Source organism: Theropithecus gelada, chromosome X (assembly GCF_003255815.1).
Source record: "Theropithecus gelada isolate Dixy chromosome X, Tgel_1.0, whole genome shotgun sequence".
NCBI classification, from domain to species: Eukaryota; Metazoa; Chordata; class Mammalia; order Primates; family Cercopithecidae; genus Theropithecus; species Theropithecus gelada.
Window position 1 is genome coordinate 127059271 of NC_037689.1, and position 15271 is coordinate 127074541.

General features: G+C 38.6%; 1 protein-coding gene across 3 annotated transcripts in view; it reads right to left on the bottom strand.

The window, feature by feature from the left end:
- The window catches only part of SMARCA1 (SWI/SNF related, matrix associated, actin dependent regulator of chromatin, subfamily a, member 1), a 77372-nt gene that overhangs the window by 51259 nt on the left and 10842 nt on the right, over positions 1 to 15271 (bottom strand). For all 3 annotated transcript variants that reach the window (XM_025373001.1, XM_025373002.1, XM_025373003.1), the window contains exons 6-11: positions 14587 to 14766; positions 10723 to 10878; positions 8886 to 9017; positions 7545 to 7613; positions 2413 to 2522; positions 488 to 714 (exon numbers count right to left, since the gene is read on the bottom strand). In XM_025373001.1, the coding sequence (XP_025228786.1) occupies positions 488 to 714; positions 2413 to 2522; positions 7545 to 7613; positions 8886 to 9017; positions 10723 to 10878; positions 14587 to 14766 (874 nt within the window). The remainder of the gene's footprint in view (positions 1 to 487; positions 715 to 2412; positions 2523 to 7544; positions 7614 to 8885; positions 9018 to 10722; positions 10879 to 14586; positions 14767 to 15271) is intronic.

Sequence of the window (15271 nt, forward strand, 5' to 3'; positions counted from 1 at the left end):
TTTTTTTTTTTTTTTTTTTTTTTTTTGAGACAGAGTCTTGCTCTGTCACCCAGGCTGGAGTGCAGTGGCCAGATCTCAGCTCACTGCAAGCTCCGCCTCCCAGGTTCACGCCATTCTCCTGCCTCAGCCTCCCGAGTAGCTGGGACTACAGGCGCCCGCCACCTCGCCCAGCTAGTTTTTTGTATTTTTTTTTTAGTAGAGACGGGGTTTCACCATGTTAGCCAGGATGGTCTCGATCTCCTGACCTCGTGATCCACCCGTCTCGGCCTCCCAAAGTGCTGGGATTACAGGCTTGAGCCACCGCGCCCGGCCAGATTGTTGTCTTATTCATCTTTGTACACCCAGCCCGTAGGACAATTCCTGGCAAATGGTAAGTACTCAACAATGTCTGCTGAATAACTGAGTGAATGAATATGGAAAAATTTTATTTATATACAAGTCATTAATATAAATTTATTCCATGCTAATTTAAAAATTTATTACTCACCCTGTTCTTTGAGTTTGGCTAATAGTTTATCCAGAACTACCATTTTACCACTGTTGCTGACAATATGCTCATCAGTGGTATAAGGTGGACCAGGTTCAGCACCATCAAACAGATATGGATGATTACAACACTTTCGAAGCTGCATCAGAATGTTTAAGAGTCGCATCTTGTCCATCTTGCCAGAAGAGTTTAAAACATCAATATCTTTCATCAGGATTTTTGTATACCTAAAAATTTAAACTATAATTACTCATCAATTACTAGAAAGTTAATGTCATAAAGAAATGTTCCTTTGGCCATCAGATTAGATTCCTGTTTAAAGATAAACAAGATTTGATTTGAGATTAAATCTGATGGGCAAAACCAACAAAGTAATGAATATCTGAACATGTGAACTTATGTGCTGCTTATAAACCTGTTTCCTCCTGCTTTATCCATGACCAGAAATTGCCATCAGTTGATAATTATTTAGAGAATTCTATCTGCTAATTATTAATAACTACAGCATGTGCCTGAATTTGACATCCAACATTTACTTGTTTGAACTAGAAACAATTTCAATTTCTTATACCTGTCTTCACAGGTCATTTTTTTCTGATCCTATAAACATTTTTCATTCTCTTTTCTACAATTCCACCCCTACAAACAGAGACTTATGTGTGTGTGTAGATAGATAGATAGATAGATAGATAGATAGATAGATAGATAGATACCTGATCAGTGATAATATATAATTATAATAATTATCAACTTTTGCTGAGTGCAAGTGCCAAGTACCATGTCAAGGGCTTTATATGAATTATGCCACTAAATCTTCATAACAATTCTGAGTATTTACTAGTATCATCCCCATTTTACAGATAGAAATTAAGGCAGCTAAGAGAAGTTAAACAACTTACTCAGGGTCACAGAAGGGACAAAACCAAGCTGTGATCTTATGTCTGAGTCCAAAGAATATACTCTTAATCTCTACCCTATACTGGCTTGTGTAGTAAAGAAATCATATATTTTATACATGATCTAACTGTATTTATATACATAACATTTTGCTCCTATTAGCAGCACTATTATGTTAACACTTCCCATTTATGATTCCTTGTGACTTCCCTTGTCAATTTCCTGCTTTAATTGCATTTATCTAACCATTCCAGATTCTATCTTTGTAATATCCACAATCACCAACATTTTCATCATCACTAGTAATGTGGTTATAACCATTTTCACTGAAGGAAAAAGCAAGAATGCTTTTTTTTGAAACAGGGTCTCACTCTGTCGCCTACCCTGGAGTGCAGTGGCACAAACATGGCTCACTGCAGCCTTGACTTCCTGGGCTCCAGTAATCCTCCTGCCTCAGCCTCTCATGTAGCTGGAAACACAGGTGTGTGCCACAATGCTCAGCTAATTTTATTTTTTATTTTTTGTAGAGATGGGGTCTCACTTTGTTGCCCAGTCTAGTCTTGAACTCCTAGGCTCAAACGATCCTCCTGCCTTGGCCTCCCAAAGTGCTGGGATTACAGATGTGAACCACTGCACCTGGCCAAGGAATGCTTTAAAAGAATGCTTTTTAACTAACAAGTATGCCACTGACATTACCCCCCTTTAATCCTAACATCATCCTCACAAGTATTATTATCCTCATTTTACAGAATGGAAAGTTAGGCTATGTAACTTGCCCAACATAACTATCTATTAAGTGGTAATGCATGGAATTCAAACACAGATCTATAGACTCCAAAACCTATACTCTTTTCAAAAGGTTAAATAAAATACTTACAAACTTTCTCTGAGAATATCTGAACTACTTAACTTGCCATTTAAATATAAAATGTAATTTTTGAACTAACGGCATAACTGAACAACTACAAAGCTAATTTTTAGTAAATTCTTGCATACAAATAAGTTTTAATGGAAATGAAATAGCTCACCATTCTCGTTGCATCTTACTCAGCCCCAAGTAAATCTTTATTTCCTTTTTAGGTGGCAGACTCTTCTCTACATCAGTTTTTATACGGCGTAACAAAAATGGTTTTAAAACCTAAAAGGTGATCATTTTTATAAAAGTTTATGAAACATTTAATATGATTAATAATGTATTTCATCAACAACATTAATGTGAAATTTACTTCCCACTGCAAAGTCTGACAAACACTACCAATACCAGTTGCCAACTTTCTTGGTAAAGAACCACCAAGCAAGAGTCCATTAGAAAATCAGAATAGGGGACCTAAAGTAGGCATTCATGACTTCATGGCACAAAATACATGAAAAATTAAGACAAGACTATTGGTGGCTGAATAAGCACTAAAGAACCCTTAAAAAAAAAAAAAAAAAAAAAAAGCTGCTGTAATATAAGATTTTTTTTTTTTTTTGAGACAGAGTCTCATCCTGTCACCCAGGCTGGAGTGCAACGGCACAATCTCGGCTCATTGCAACCTCCGCCTCCTGGGTTCAAGCAATTCTCCTGCCTCAGTCTCCTGAGTAGCTGGAATTACATGCATGCGCCACCATGCCTGGCTCATTTTTGTATCTTTAGTAGAGACAGGGTTTCACTATGTTAGCCAGGCTGGTCTCAAACTCCTGACCTTGTGATCTACCCGCCTTGGCCTCCCAAAGTACTGGGATTACAGGTGCGAGCCACTGCGCCCAGCCCACAACAAGATTTTTAAACCTGAGAGGAAATCTGAAGTCAGAGTATCGATCAGGGAGTCTTCAAAAATGAAATAAAAATGCAGGTCATTTCAAATACCATCATGTGACACTTAATGATGCGGATATGTTCTAAGAAATGTGTTGTTAAGTGATTTCATCATTGTGCTAAGATCATAGAGTGTTCTTACACAAACCTATATGTCATATGTATTTATTTGTTTTTTCATATAGAAAACCAAGTTCCCAGCACCATTACTCACTATCAATCATTTCCCCTACTTGATCTGCAATGCCAGTATCAAGTGCCATATATCAGGTCTCTATATATGCTCCATTATAATCTGATGGGACCACCATCATCTATGCGGTCCATCGTTGACCATAACGTTGTTATGCCAGTGCATGACTGTAGGTAAATATATAAATGAGGAGAAAATATTCAATGTGAAGGAAAATATAGATGAATAGAGAAAACGAGATAAAAATAATCAGTATATACCTGGAAGACAGATTCTATCACAAGAAAATAGTGCTCCAATCTATAGAGTACCTACCTACAATGTGCCAGACACTATACTATGAACTTTACACGTATTATTTAATCCTTACAATAAATTAAATAAACTGAATCCTTACAATAAATAAATAAAATAAATATTGTAATTCCTTACAATAAATCCTTACATGTATTATTTAATCCTTACAAAAATCTGTACTTTTAGTAGAGATGTGGTTTCACCATGTTGGCCAGGATGGTCTCAAGGAAATGTTATCAGTCTATTTTAGTAAGTTCATCAAAGGAACTTTGCTAGCAAGTGGTAGATGTGGAATTCAAACCCAGATCAAGCTAATTCTAAAATCAGCTCAGTCCTGACTAGCTGTTGTGAGCCTAGGAAAGTACTCTAATTTTTCCAAGCCTATTTCCTCATCGGTTCATCCAAAAACAAATATATGATATGTGTATATGCCAAACTTTTTTTTTTTTTTTTGAGACAGAGTCTCGCTCTGTTGCCCAGGCTGGAATGCAGTGGGGCAATCTCGGCTCACCGCCACCTCCGCCTCCCAGGTTCAAGCAATTCTGCCTCAGCCTCCCAAGTAGCTGGGACTACAGGCGCACACCGCCACGCCTGGCTAAGTTTTCATATTTTAGTAGAGATGAGGTTTCACCATGTTGCCCAACTCCTGAGCTCAGGCAATCTGCCCACCTCGACCTCCCAAAGAGCTAGGATTACAGGCGTGAGCCACCATGCCCAGCCCGCCAGACTTTTTGGGGGTGGGGGCGAGGGGGGGGGGACAGAGTCTTGCTCTGTCACCAGGCTGGAATGCTGTGGCGAGATCTCGGCTCACTGCAACCTCCATCTCCCAGGTTCAAGCCATTCTCCTACCTCAGCCTCCCGAGTAGCTGGGACTACAGGCGCCCACCACCACGTCCAACTAATTTTTTGTATTTTTAGTAGAGATGTGGTTTCACCATGTTGGCCAGGATGGTCTCAATCTCTGGACCTCGTGATCCACCCACCTCGGCCTCCCAAAGTGCTGGGATTACAGGCGTGAGCCACCGTGCCTGGTCAAACATTTTTAAATGGGGATAACGATACCTATTTCCAAGTCTGCTGTGGAAATTTGTGGTAGTACATGTGTAGAACTTAAGTATACAGTAGACAATAAACTGTAGCTATTATTATTAGAGATCTATGGGAGGTAAGGAAAAGGGAAGAGTAAAAGAAGACTTCTGGTTTCTGGTGTGAGCCTCAAAGATTTCTAAAAGATATCCTTCAGAGTTTAAACTGCCTGTGAGATACTTAAGCAAAAAGACTCCGAAGGCAAGGGGATATGAAAGTATAGTGCTTAGGAGGAGGATACAGAGAGGTCAGTTCAGGAGGTATCAGTATATAGGTGGTAGGTAAAACCATGGGCGTGGCTCCCCAGGGGGAGTATGTATGAAAGTCAAAGACAAAGCCCTGTAAAACACTAAACTTTATAAGAGACAGTCAAGGAAAGAAAGCTCACAAAAGGGACTGACAGTGGTGTACAAAGGGTGAAAGAAAATCCAAAAGAGAACAGTATCGTAGAAACCAACCAGGAAAGAGTTTTCAGCAGGAAGAGACGGTTAGCAGCTTCAAAGCAATAGCCAAGATACTGACCAAAAAGCATACCCTGAATTCAGCAACTGGAAAGTCATTGAAGACACTGTGAGATAAGTTTCAGTTGTATGGAATGGATAGAAGCCAGTGGTCAATGGATTCAAGAGTAAACAGGAGACTAGGGAGTAGATATGGAGAGGATAAACTACTCTTTCAAGAAGTTTAGCTATCAAGGGAAGAAAATGGAATCACAGCCAGAGGGACGCAGTGTTGAGGGAGCACTGTTTTGCATATGTGTGAGGGTGGATGGGTACGTGTTTGGGTTTGGAGTTAATAAGGGAGATACCTGAGCATGTTTACACTTAGGGTAAAGACCCAATCTGGATGGAGAGGTAGAAAATATAGTCGGTTAAAAAGATAGAAAATATAGTCAATTAAAAAGAGGTAGAAAATATAGTCAGCTAAAAAGATAAATCATGGAGGAAAGTCCATAAAGAATAGGAAGAGATGAGATAAAGGATTCACATGGGAGAATTAGCCACTAACCAGAGAAAAGACACCTCTTCCACTCAAACAGAAGGTAACACAGATGCAGGCCTCCTTAGAAGGCAGACATCCTTGAAGTACTTCCTACCTAACGTCTTCTTTTTTCTCTTTGAGAAAGGAATGATGTTACCTGCTGAGGGAGAAGGAGGGCAGAGATACCTGGGATAGAAGTCTTGGGGAGACTGGGGAAGGTCTGAAATAATTGTTATAGGAAACAGGGAAGAAGACTGTAGAAGGTCATGTTGAAGGATCACCAGCATCACAACATCTCAGCTTATGTTAGAGAACATGGAATCATAGTGGTTCCAACCTGGGCAGTTGTGAAATCTTCTTTACCAGTGTTGGGCAGCCCCAATACAGAGACGTCCACTCCGCTAGTAAGTGGCAGAAGCAAAATTGAAACCCAGAAGACAGAGAGACAGTTACATTACATTATTCCAGGTTACGGTTTTTAGGCAGGTATGGCAGACGGAGAAGGGAGCAAGGGAGCTTAGGAGTACTGGCCAAAGATGGTTTGAGTGACAGAAAATGACTTAACTGCTGGATAGAGAAAAACGTCACAACAGGAATAAGCTGATACATGGGGAGAAAATGCAGAGGTCTGGGGATTAGAGGTCTCTGTGAGGTAACAGGACAAGTACAGAAGGATTAACATGAACGAAAGTACTAGAAAGAGATGAGAAGTTGCGATCAAAGAATAGAAAGTTGGGGCCAGGCACAGTGGTTCACGCCTGTAATCCCAGCACTTTGGGGGGCCAAGATGGGTGGATTATAAAGTCAGGAGTTCGAGACCAGCCTGGCCAAAATGGTGAAAACCTGTCTCTACTAAAAATACAAAAATTAGCCGGGGGTGGTGGCACGTGCCGTTAGTCCCAGCTGCTTGGGAGGCTGAGGCAAGAGAACTGCTTGAACACAGGAGGTGGAAGTTGCAGTGAGCCGAGATCGTGCCACTGCACTCCAGCAGTCTGGGCTATAGAGCGAGACTCTCTCAAAAAAAAAAAAAGGTTGGGCGCAGTGGCTCACACCTGTAATTCCAGCACTTTGGGAGGCCCAGGCGGATGGATTACCTGAGGTCGGGAGTTCGAGACCAGCCTGGCCAGCACGGTGAAACCCCATTCTACTAAAAATACAAAAATTAGCCAGGTGAGGTGGCACATGCCTATAATCCCAGCTACTCAGGAGGCTGAGGCAGGAGAATTACTTGAGCCCGGGAGGCAGAGGTTGCAGTGAGCTGAGATTATGCCACTGCACTCCAGCCTGGCCGACAGAGCGAGACTCTGCCTCTCAAAGGGAAAAAAAGAATATAAAACTGGCATACAATAAACGTTAAGGAGCCACCTGATGATGAACAGATTAACAGAAAAGAGAATGGGTGGAGGGTAAAACTGCAAGACAGCTTAGGCCTCAAAGGAAGAGCTTTATACATGACAGTGGAGAAGCAGTGGCTTAGAAGTGGCAGTGGGGGAACTAGAAGAATACCGATACCATCCTGAGGAACTGTGGGGTGTGGGATCAGGAACAGCCTCTCTGTTGGAGAGGACCACATTGTTCACAGGGGAGAGCCAAGGCAAAAAAGCTGTTCTAGAGAGAGGCTGAGGACATAGAGGAAAAAAAACAAAAATACACAAAAGAGGCTGTCAGAAAGGTTGGGAGGGAGAAACAGTGACATTGAGCCAAGAGGCAAACACAAGTTCAAACAGAGTCTATAGCATTTTGTTTGCTGGGTCAATCTGTATACACTATTTAATTACTGAATGTTCTTGTCTGCTATTACTTACTGCATGAAGTCTTTCCACGAGTTTTTGATCACCAAGACAATTTTTAGTGTCAAACCAAGAATCAAAGTCCTGTAGAGGGGTGGAAATTCTCCAATGAGTGCAGTTTTTTTAAATATACCTGATATTCTATAGATTCTTACACAACCAATATGGAAATAATGCATTTAAAAAGTACTTTCAAAAATATTATTGGCTGTGATGGCTACTATTATTTACTTCTGAAAATAGGTAAAATACTGGAGCAGTTAACAAAATTTGAGCCCCATTGTGTAAGAATTCCATCAACTTTTTCCTTAAAAGATATTTATTAGGCTTCCCCATACTGTAGTAATATTATGTCCAGTTTAAAAAGTAGAATATAAAATCAAAGACATAATGCTAATAAAAATGTTAATTTTACCAAACAATAAAACAAATAAAAGCAAAATAAAGTGTGCAAACCAACTTATGGTTGAACTTGCTAATTTTTATTATTAATTAATAATCATAATGGGGCCGGGTGCAGTGGCTCACACCTGTAATCCCAGCACTTTGGGAGGCCGAGGCGGGCAGACCACTTGAGGTCAGGAGTTCGAGACCAGCCTGGCCAACATGGCAAAACCCTGTCTCTACTAAAAACACAAAAAATTAGCCAGGTGTGGTGACGGGGACCAGTAATCCCAGCTACTGGGGAGGCTGAGGCAGGAGAATCACTTGAACCCAGGAGGCAGAGGTTGCAGGGAGCTGAGATTACACCACGGTACTCCAGCCTGGGCAACAGAGTGAGACTCCCTCTTAAAATAATAATAATAATAACAATAATGGGAAAAATCAAGCACCAAAGTTCTTAAATCTTTCAATTTAGTTTGGTGTCCTAGCATAATTTTGTGTTAATGATAAAATATATATATATAAAAATCACACATTTACACAATATGCTGTCTTTCACATACTCTGAGCTCTTTAGCACTCACCAAATGTCAATGCCTACAATAATCAAAGATCATTTTATAGCTTCCACCTGCCAAACTAGTATACAGAAATATGTTTCAAACCACTTCAACTTAATGAAAATAAAATGTTGAATGCACTACTATGGACTCAGCCTCACATCATAAGTTTTAGGAGCAATGTGATAGAGGCAAAGTTGAACAGGCAGGTTAATCTCAAAGACAAGAAGCATACTATCTCTCAAAAGATCCCCATTTAAAAACTTTTAAAGAACTCTTTCCTAAGAAAACCAAAACATGCAGATAAAAAATTACAAATTAAAAAGTACCATAAATTTCAATCTATAGTGTTTTAAAACACATGTCAATGAACATAAGAAAGTTATACTTAAAATGTATGGCTTAAACTTACATCTGCAGAATTAAAGACATCAGGCAATAAAAAGTTGAGTAAGGCCCACAGTTCATGCAGGTTATTCTGCAAAGGTGTTCCAGTTAGGAGCAAGCGGTTAGTCGACTTGAACTCACGAACAATCTCTGAAAGCTGCAAAAATAATACTCATATGAGGATTATTTTACTTATTAGAATGCTCAACATTCAGTTATACTGTAATTTATCCAACCAATACATTTTTTACTACAATATAACTTGAAAATTTTCTATGGAAAAATACCCCAGTTCAAGTGACAAAGCTGCAGTAAGGCAAAACTGAACATTTCTATACTTAAAAGAATGCAAGCCAGTCACAGTGGCTCACACCTGTAATCCCAGCACTTTGGGAGGTCAAAGCAGGTGGATCACCTCAGGTCAGGAGTTTGAGACCAGCCTCGTCAACATGGTGAAACCCCATCTCTACCAAAAATACAAAAAAAAAAATAGCTGGGCATGGTGGTGCACGCCTGTAATCCCAGCTACTCAGGAGGCTGAGGCAGGAGAATCGCTTGAACCCAGGAGGCAGAGGTTGCAGTGAGCCGAAATCATGCCACTGTACTCCACCCTGGGCAACGGAGTAAGACTCTGTCTCACCAAAAAAAAAAAAAAAAAAGCAATCATATTTATACCTGAGACCCTCCCCGCAACTTCAATATTTTAGTTTCCCCATTTTGGGCTCACAGAAAACAGTCAGAACTTCTCCATGGAATCCAGGTTAGCCATTTTACACAATAAAATCTCCATCTCCCCACCAACCACATTCATCTACATGCCTAGACATGTTCTAACTTGGCCTGGTCACAATTTTTAAGCCCCAGAATTGAGCTGATTTTCCCAGTAACTTATATTAACTTTCTAAACACAAGACCACAAAAATTAAGACACAAAAAGCACAAAAAATTGGTAATCATATAAACAGAAATGCATTTTTATAATGCTTTTAAATATAAAATTATTTCTAACATGCATCCTCTTGTCAGATATTAGTTCCAATTTGAAATTAGTATAATCCACCTGGTGGTTTTGCTCCAGTTCTGTCCCTGTTTCTCCCAAATTAGCCCAGTGATCCAAAGAGAGGTTCACCATAATTGAAGCTTTTCCTACTGCTGATGGAATTGAATGGCAAGAAATACTGATATTTTTCAATGTTAACACCACACTCTAATTCACACAAGTCAGATAATTCCAGGAAATTATTTTCTCTCATCCATATAAATACATATAGGGTAGCCCCTCAATAAAAAATAAATCAATACAAATGATATTTGTACACTAAATATTCTCAACAAAATTAAAATACTACAGCATAACACAGACACAGGAGGTAGAGCAAAGGAACACTTAATTTTCTTTACATTAAAAACTGTGCTCAATTTTAATGTGTCTTATATTCAATAATTTAGATTTGCATTCACATTCCATGAATAAAATCACGATGTTCCATTTTGAGACAGAGTCTCGCTCTGTTGCCAGGCTGGAGTGCAGTGGTGCAATCTCAGCTCACTGCAATCTCCGCCTCCCGGGTTCAAGCTATTCTCCTGCCTCAGCCTCCCAAGTAGCTGGGACTACAGGTGCACACCACCACGCCCTGCCAATTTTTGTATTTTTAGTAGAGATGGGGTTTCACCATGTTGGCCAGAATCGTCTCGATCTCTTGACCTTGTGATCCGCCCACCTCGGCCTCCCAAAGTGCTGGGATTACAGGCGTGAGCCAGCGCACCCGACTGTTCCATCATTTTTTATTCTGAATACAGAAAAGGGAACAAACAAATCTGGTAATTAAATGAAAACTTTAATAAAGATATTGATAACTTACCTTAGATTTTTCATTCTTTATTCTGTGAGCTTCATCAATGACTAGGTATCGCCAGTGAAACTTTTTGAATACAGATTTTTCTTTAATTACCATCTCATAAGAAGTAACGCAAACATCCCACTCTCCTGGCATCATTTCATCACGAATAAAAGCAGCCTAATGCAAAATAAAATACTTCATATTAGAATATATTTATATTAGAAGATGTTACAAGATGATCACAGAATTAAAGTATCAAGAAAATATTAAGAATTGTAAGAGACCCTGAGGATCATTTAGTTTCATCCATTTTAGAGATGGGAAAACTGAGGCCCAAAGATAGCTGTGTGGTCAATTATCTGGATGATCTGCTAATATATTCATTAGCAGAAGAGAAACAAAGGCTTCCCTTACAGAAATACCGCATATTCAATGACCTAGAAAAGTCCATATGACCAGAAATCACAAAGTTACTAGGCTTGTCTTCATATCATGGGGCATCCAAAAGAACATAGACAAAATAACTCTTTCTGAACAACATATTCTTGCCAAGATCCAAGAGTTACCAACATAATACAGTTTGAACAAATAGAAAGAACTCAATGTGCATGAATGATTCCAACCTTTTGAGAACTCTCGTATGTCCCTTCTTCATTTTCTAGCTGGGCTGAGTCATACACTTTGTTAAAAGGTCATGGAAGCCCATTAATGTTTTTGTGAAGTTCCAGATGTTGCCATGAGGTTTACAAATGTGATTTCATAAAGGGGACTTGCTCTGTCTAGTACAGGAGGCTATGGAAAACAGTGAGACTATTTAAAACTATTTTTAAGTCTTCACAGGCAGTGGCCAACATGGTAGGTAAGTTGACTGAGAGCATTTTTAACTTGTATAAGCTGAATTCCAGATGTTATCGGTCAAAATAAAACCACAAAAGTTAATGGGAAGCAGCAAAATCTATATTAAGAAGAGGATGACTAGTATTATAAATCTGGCTGGGCACGGTGGCTCATGCCTGTAATGTCAGCACTTTGGGAGGCCGAGGCGGATAGATCACGAGGTCAGGAGTTCAAGAACAGCCTGGCCAACATGGTGAAATCCCGTCTCTACTAAAAATTACAAAAATTAGCTGGGCATGGTGGCTTACACCTGTAATCCCAGCCACTTGGGAGGCTGAGGCAGGAGAACTGCTTGAGCCCAGAAGGCGGGGAGGTTGCAGTGAGTTGAGATGTCACCACTGCACTCAAGCCTTTGTGACAGAATGAGACTCCATCTCAAAAAAAAAAAAAAAAAGTTTTATAAATCTGAAGTTACAGTGCATAAACAAAATTAACTGTTCCCTGCAAAGTCTTTATTTCATAATTCACAACTATGCACTAAACACACTGCAGACTCATTCAACAGATATTTACTGAGTGTCTACTATGTATAAGAGAATCACCTGGACTGAAGAGGAGGACAGAATAAAAAAAAAAGGCCTTTTCAGAGATCTCAGTTGCACCCTGGGAAGTGATCACATTTATAAATTTAATAAAGACATTAGGGAATAGGAGACAAAATAAAGAGTAGAGTGCCAGACCCCATTCAGTCGTGCTAACACCTTATCCTTATTTGATTTTGTGAAGCTCTCAGTTTGATGGTTTCACCTACAAGTTTCATGGAACAAATGCATATTTTTAATTTAAATTAGCTCTCCTTTGAATTTTTTGTAACTATTGGATAAATTTAGAGTTAAACATCTTGAAAAAACATTAAAGGTGTCACATAATCCAAAAGCTCTCATTTTAGAGGTGAAAAAATTAAGGCCCTTCAAGACAGTCAACCCCACATAATCAGTAGCAAAGCCATGACTGAAATCAAACCCATTTCTATGTCTACTATCTTTGATACCTCTGGCGTGGAAAAGGAAGGGGCCACAAAGCACACTGGTATCAATCAGACAGGATCAAGAGTATCTCTAATAATCTCCCAACTCAATTAAATGCCTATTATAACCTACATCAAATTTTTATTATTAAAATATTACCTTCATAAAATGTTTACAGAAGACCAGGAAAATACAAAGACCCAACATATCTATCCTATGTTGTACCAAGATTCAAATCTGTCTATATATAATGATCTGGACTTCCTCTATTCATATCCACATCGATCTCTAAGTGCTGAACATGGTACATTTATTATTTATGTAATTAGTAATTATTGGTTTTCAAACTCTTTTGACCATGGCCCACAGTAAAATTACCTTTTGAATTGCAATCCAGTATAAACATATATGTTTGAGTGTGTGTACACAGAAAGAGGCAACTTAAGAGTTTCTCAAAGCAATATTTATCCTTATTATAGTATGAAACACTCTGCAATTTGCTATTCCATTCTCTCTCAATGTTGTAGAAAATTGTTGTCACCAAGTACTAAGCTGAATTCACAACCCACTAATGGGTAGCAACTCACAATTTGAAAAACACTAACTTTGAAGACTGGTTTTCAAGATTAAGAAATTTTTCAAAGCCAGGCACAGTGGTGCACACTTGTAGTCCCAGCAACTCAGGAACCCAAGGTGAGAGGATCACTTGAGCCCAGGAGTTCAAGGCTGCAGTGAGCTATGATTGCGTCACTGCACTCCAGCCTGGGCGACAGAGTGAGACTCTGCCTCTGGAAAAAGAAACAAAGAAATTTTTCAAGCCACCAGAATCCCAGCCTCCCCAGGAAGCAGAGATAGGGCAGTCATAAAATAAATATACTGAGACATTATGAAAACACAAACCTAGATATGTATCTTTTGCTTTTAATCTTTAAGAAATAATTTCAGCAAAAGTTCAATACTTTAGAAATGCAAAGTTTATATGGAGTGGTATTACATTAGGTAACAGTGGTGACCGGAAAGAGTTCTAAGTTACTAATTTGCTTTGGGGAAATATTAGGCATAGGGAAGAATCTGGCCTGTAATTGCAAACTTATGAGCTCAATATTTCAATATTTAAATTATTTATGTTAAATTTAAATAAATTTAAGTAATTTTTCTTCAAGCAAAATGATGAGGATAAAATTATGTAATTCATTATGCTACCATTCTTTTGAGGATATCTTTAGATAACCTATCTAAATATGGAAAACAGAATACATCTCTAAACTGTGTTCTCTGGAGGCAAAATAAAGACAAAGTTTAATAATATGCTTTCTAAGCTGATTATTTTAGTATTTTTGCATAATTTATTAGTTTTAGATTAATTCTACAGTCCTAAAATGACTGGAGCCTACTAGATTGACAAATGGCTAATTTAAACACCCCCCCAAAAAATGCCCAGTTTCTAATACTACCTGATAACATATACAGACATGTATTTTTCTGTTCAAAGACCAAAACTGAAAGCTGTGTCTATGCATAAACACAAAACACGAGGCTCTCTGTACATATAGAAGAGGTTCCAGTTGTGTACATGCATATGCGTGTGTGTATACCAAGTCAAAAGGCAAAAACTTAAATATAAAATTTTAAGTCATGCAAATTTATATATTGTTGGCTTCAAAATAGCACAAATGAGAGTCACTGGTGAGATATACTGTCAATAAAATAAGATGTTTTTAATGAAAAGTCACTCAAAGTACAATTCAAAACGGCTTAGGTTAATTAACTAGTTAAAGCAAATGTAGACGAAGCATAATAATGGATTGTCTATTATTAGTAGGTGATATATCTACCTCATGGGAGTGTTGTGAGAATTAAATAGATGCAAAACACTTAAAACAGAGCCTAGCTTAGGGTACGTACAACTTAAGTCTTACTTAGTAGTAGTCAACTCAGATGTTTTTAACAGCAATAATATGTAACTAAACTCCAGAAATGTTGTTATTCTTGACTGTCTTTTTACACGTTTCTCACTTACTCTGGCATCCTTGTCTCCAACAAAACAAATGACACGGAGAGATGGGACCCATCGTTTAAATTCATTCATCCAGTTGTGTAAAGTAGACTTTGGAACTAAAACCATGTGAGGTCCAGGAATATTTCGGTAGTGTTTCAGGTAACCAAGCAAAGCAATTGTTTGTAAAGTTTTCCCAAGACCCTGCATTATCATCACAAGGAAAAAAATCCATGAACATTTTTTCTGTATGGAAACATCTTGTTAGCAACAACATAACAAAATATCTTTGTCCACTATCTCGCAAAGACAATTATGTTTCTACCAATGAAAAGTAAAAATACCAAATACCTTTTTTAAAGAAGATAATCAAATCATTCCAATTCAGTATCGTACTTACCGTGAGCACAAACTGAAACCAGTAACTTGCAGTCAGAATGTTGCTCAACAAAGCAACTTTCTATTTAGAACATTTTTCCTCCTAAAGGAGCAAACAATCTACTAGATAATTTTTCTACTTGTTCTGAAGTTAGGAATTTTCTGTGTGTTTGTTTTACAAAGACACGCTTCCTTTGCCAGCCTGCTTAGATACTGGTCTTTCTTTCCTATTGTTCCTAACATTATTACAGCCCAGACATTAAATATTCAGACTATGTGTCTCAAGGGGCTTGTGGCTCTGTACTTGCATCTCACACTCTTAAAAACCTTA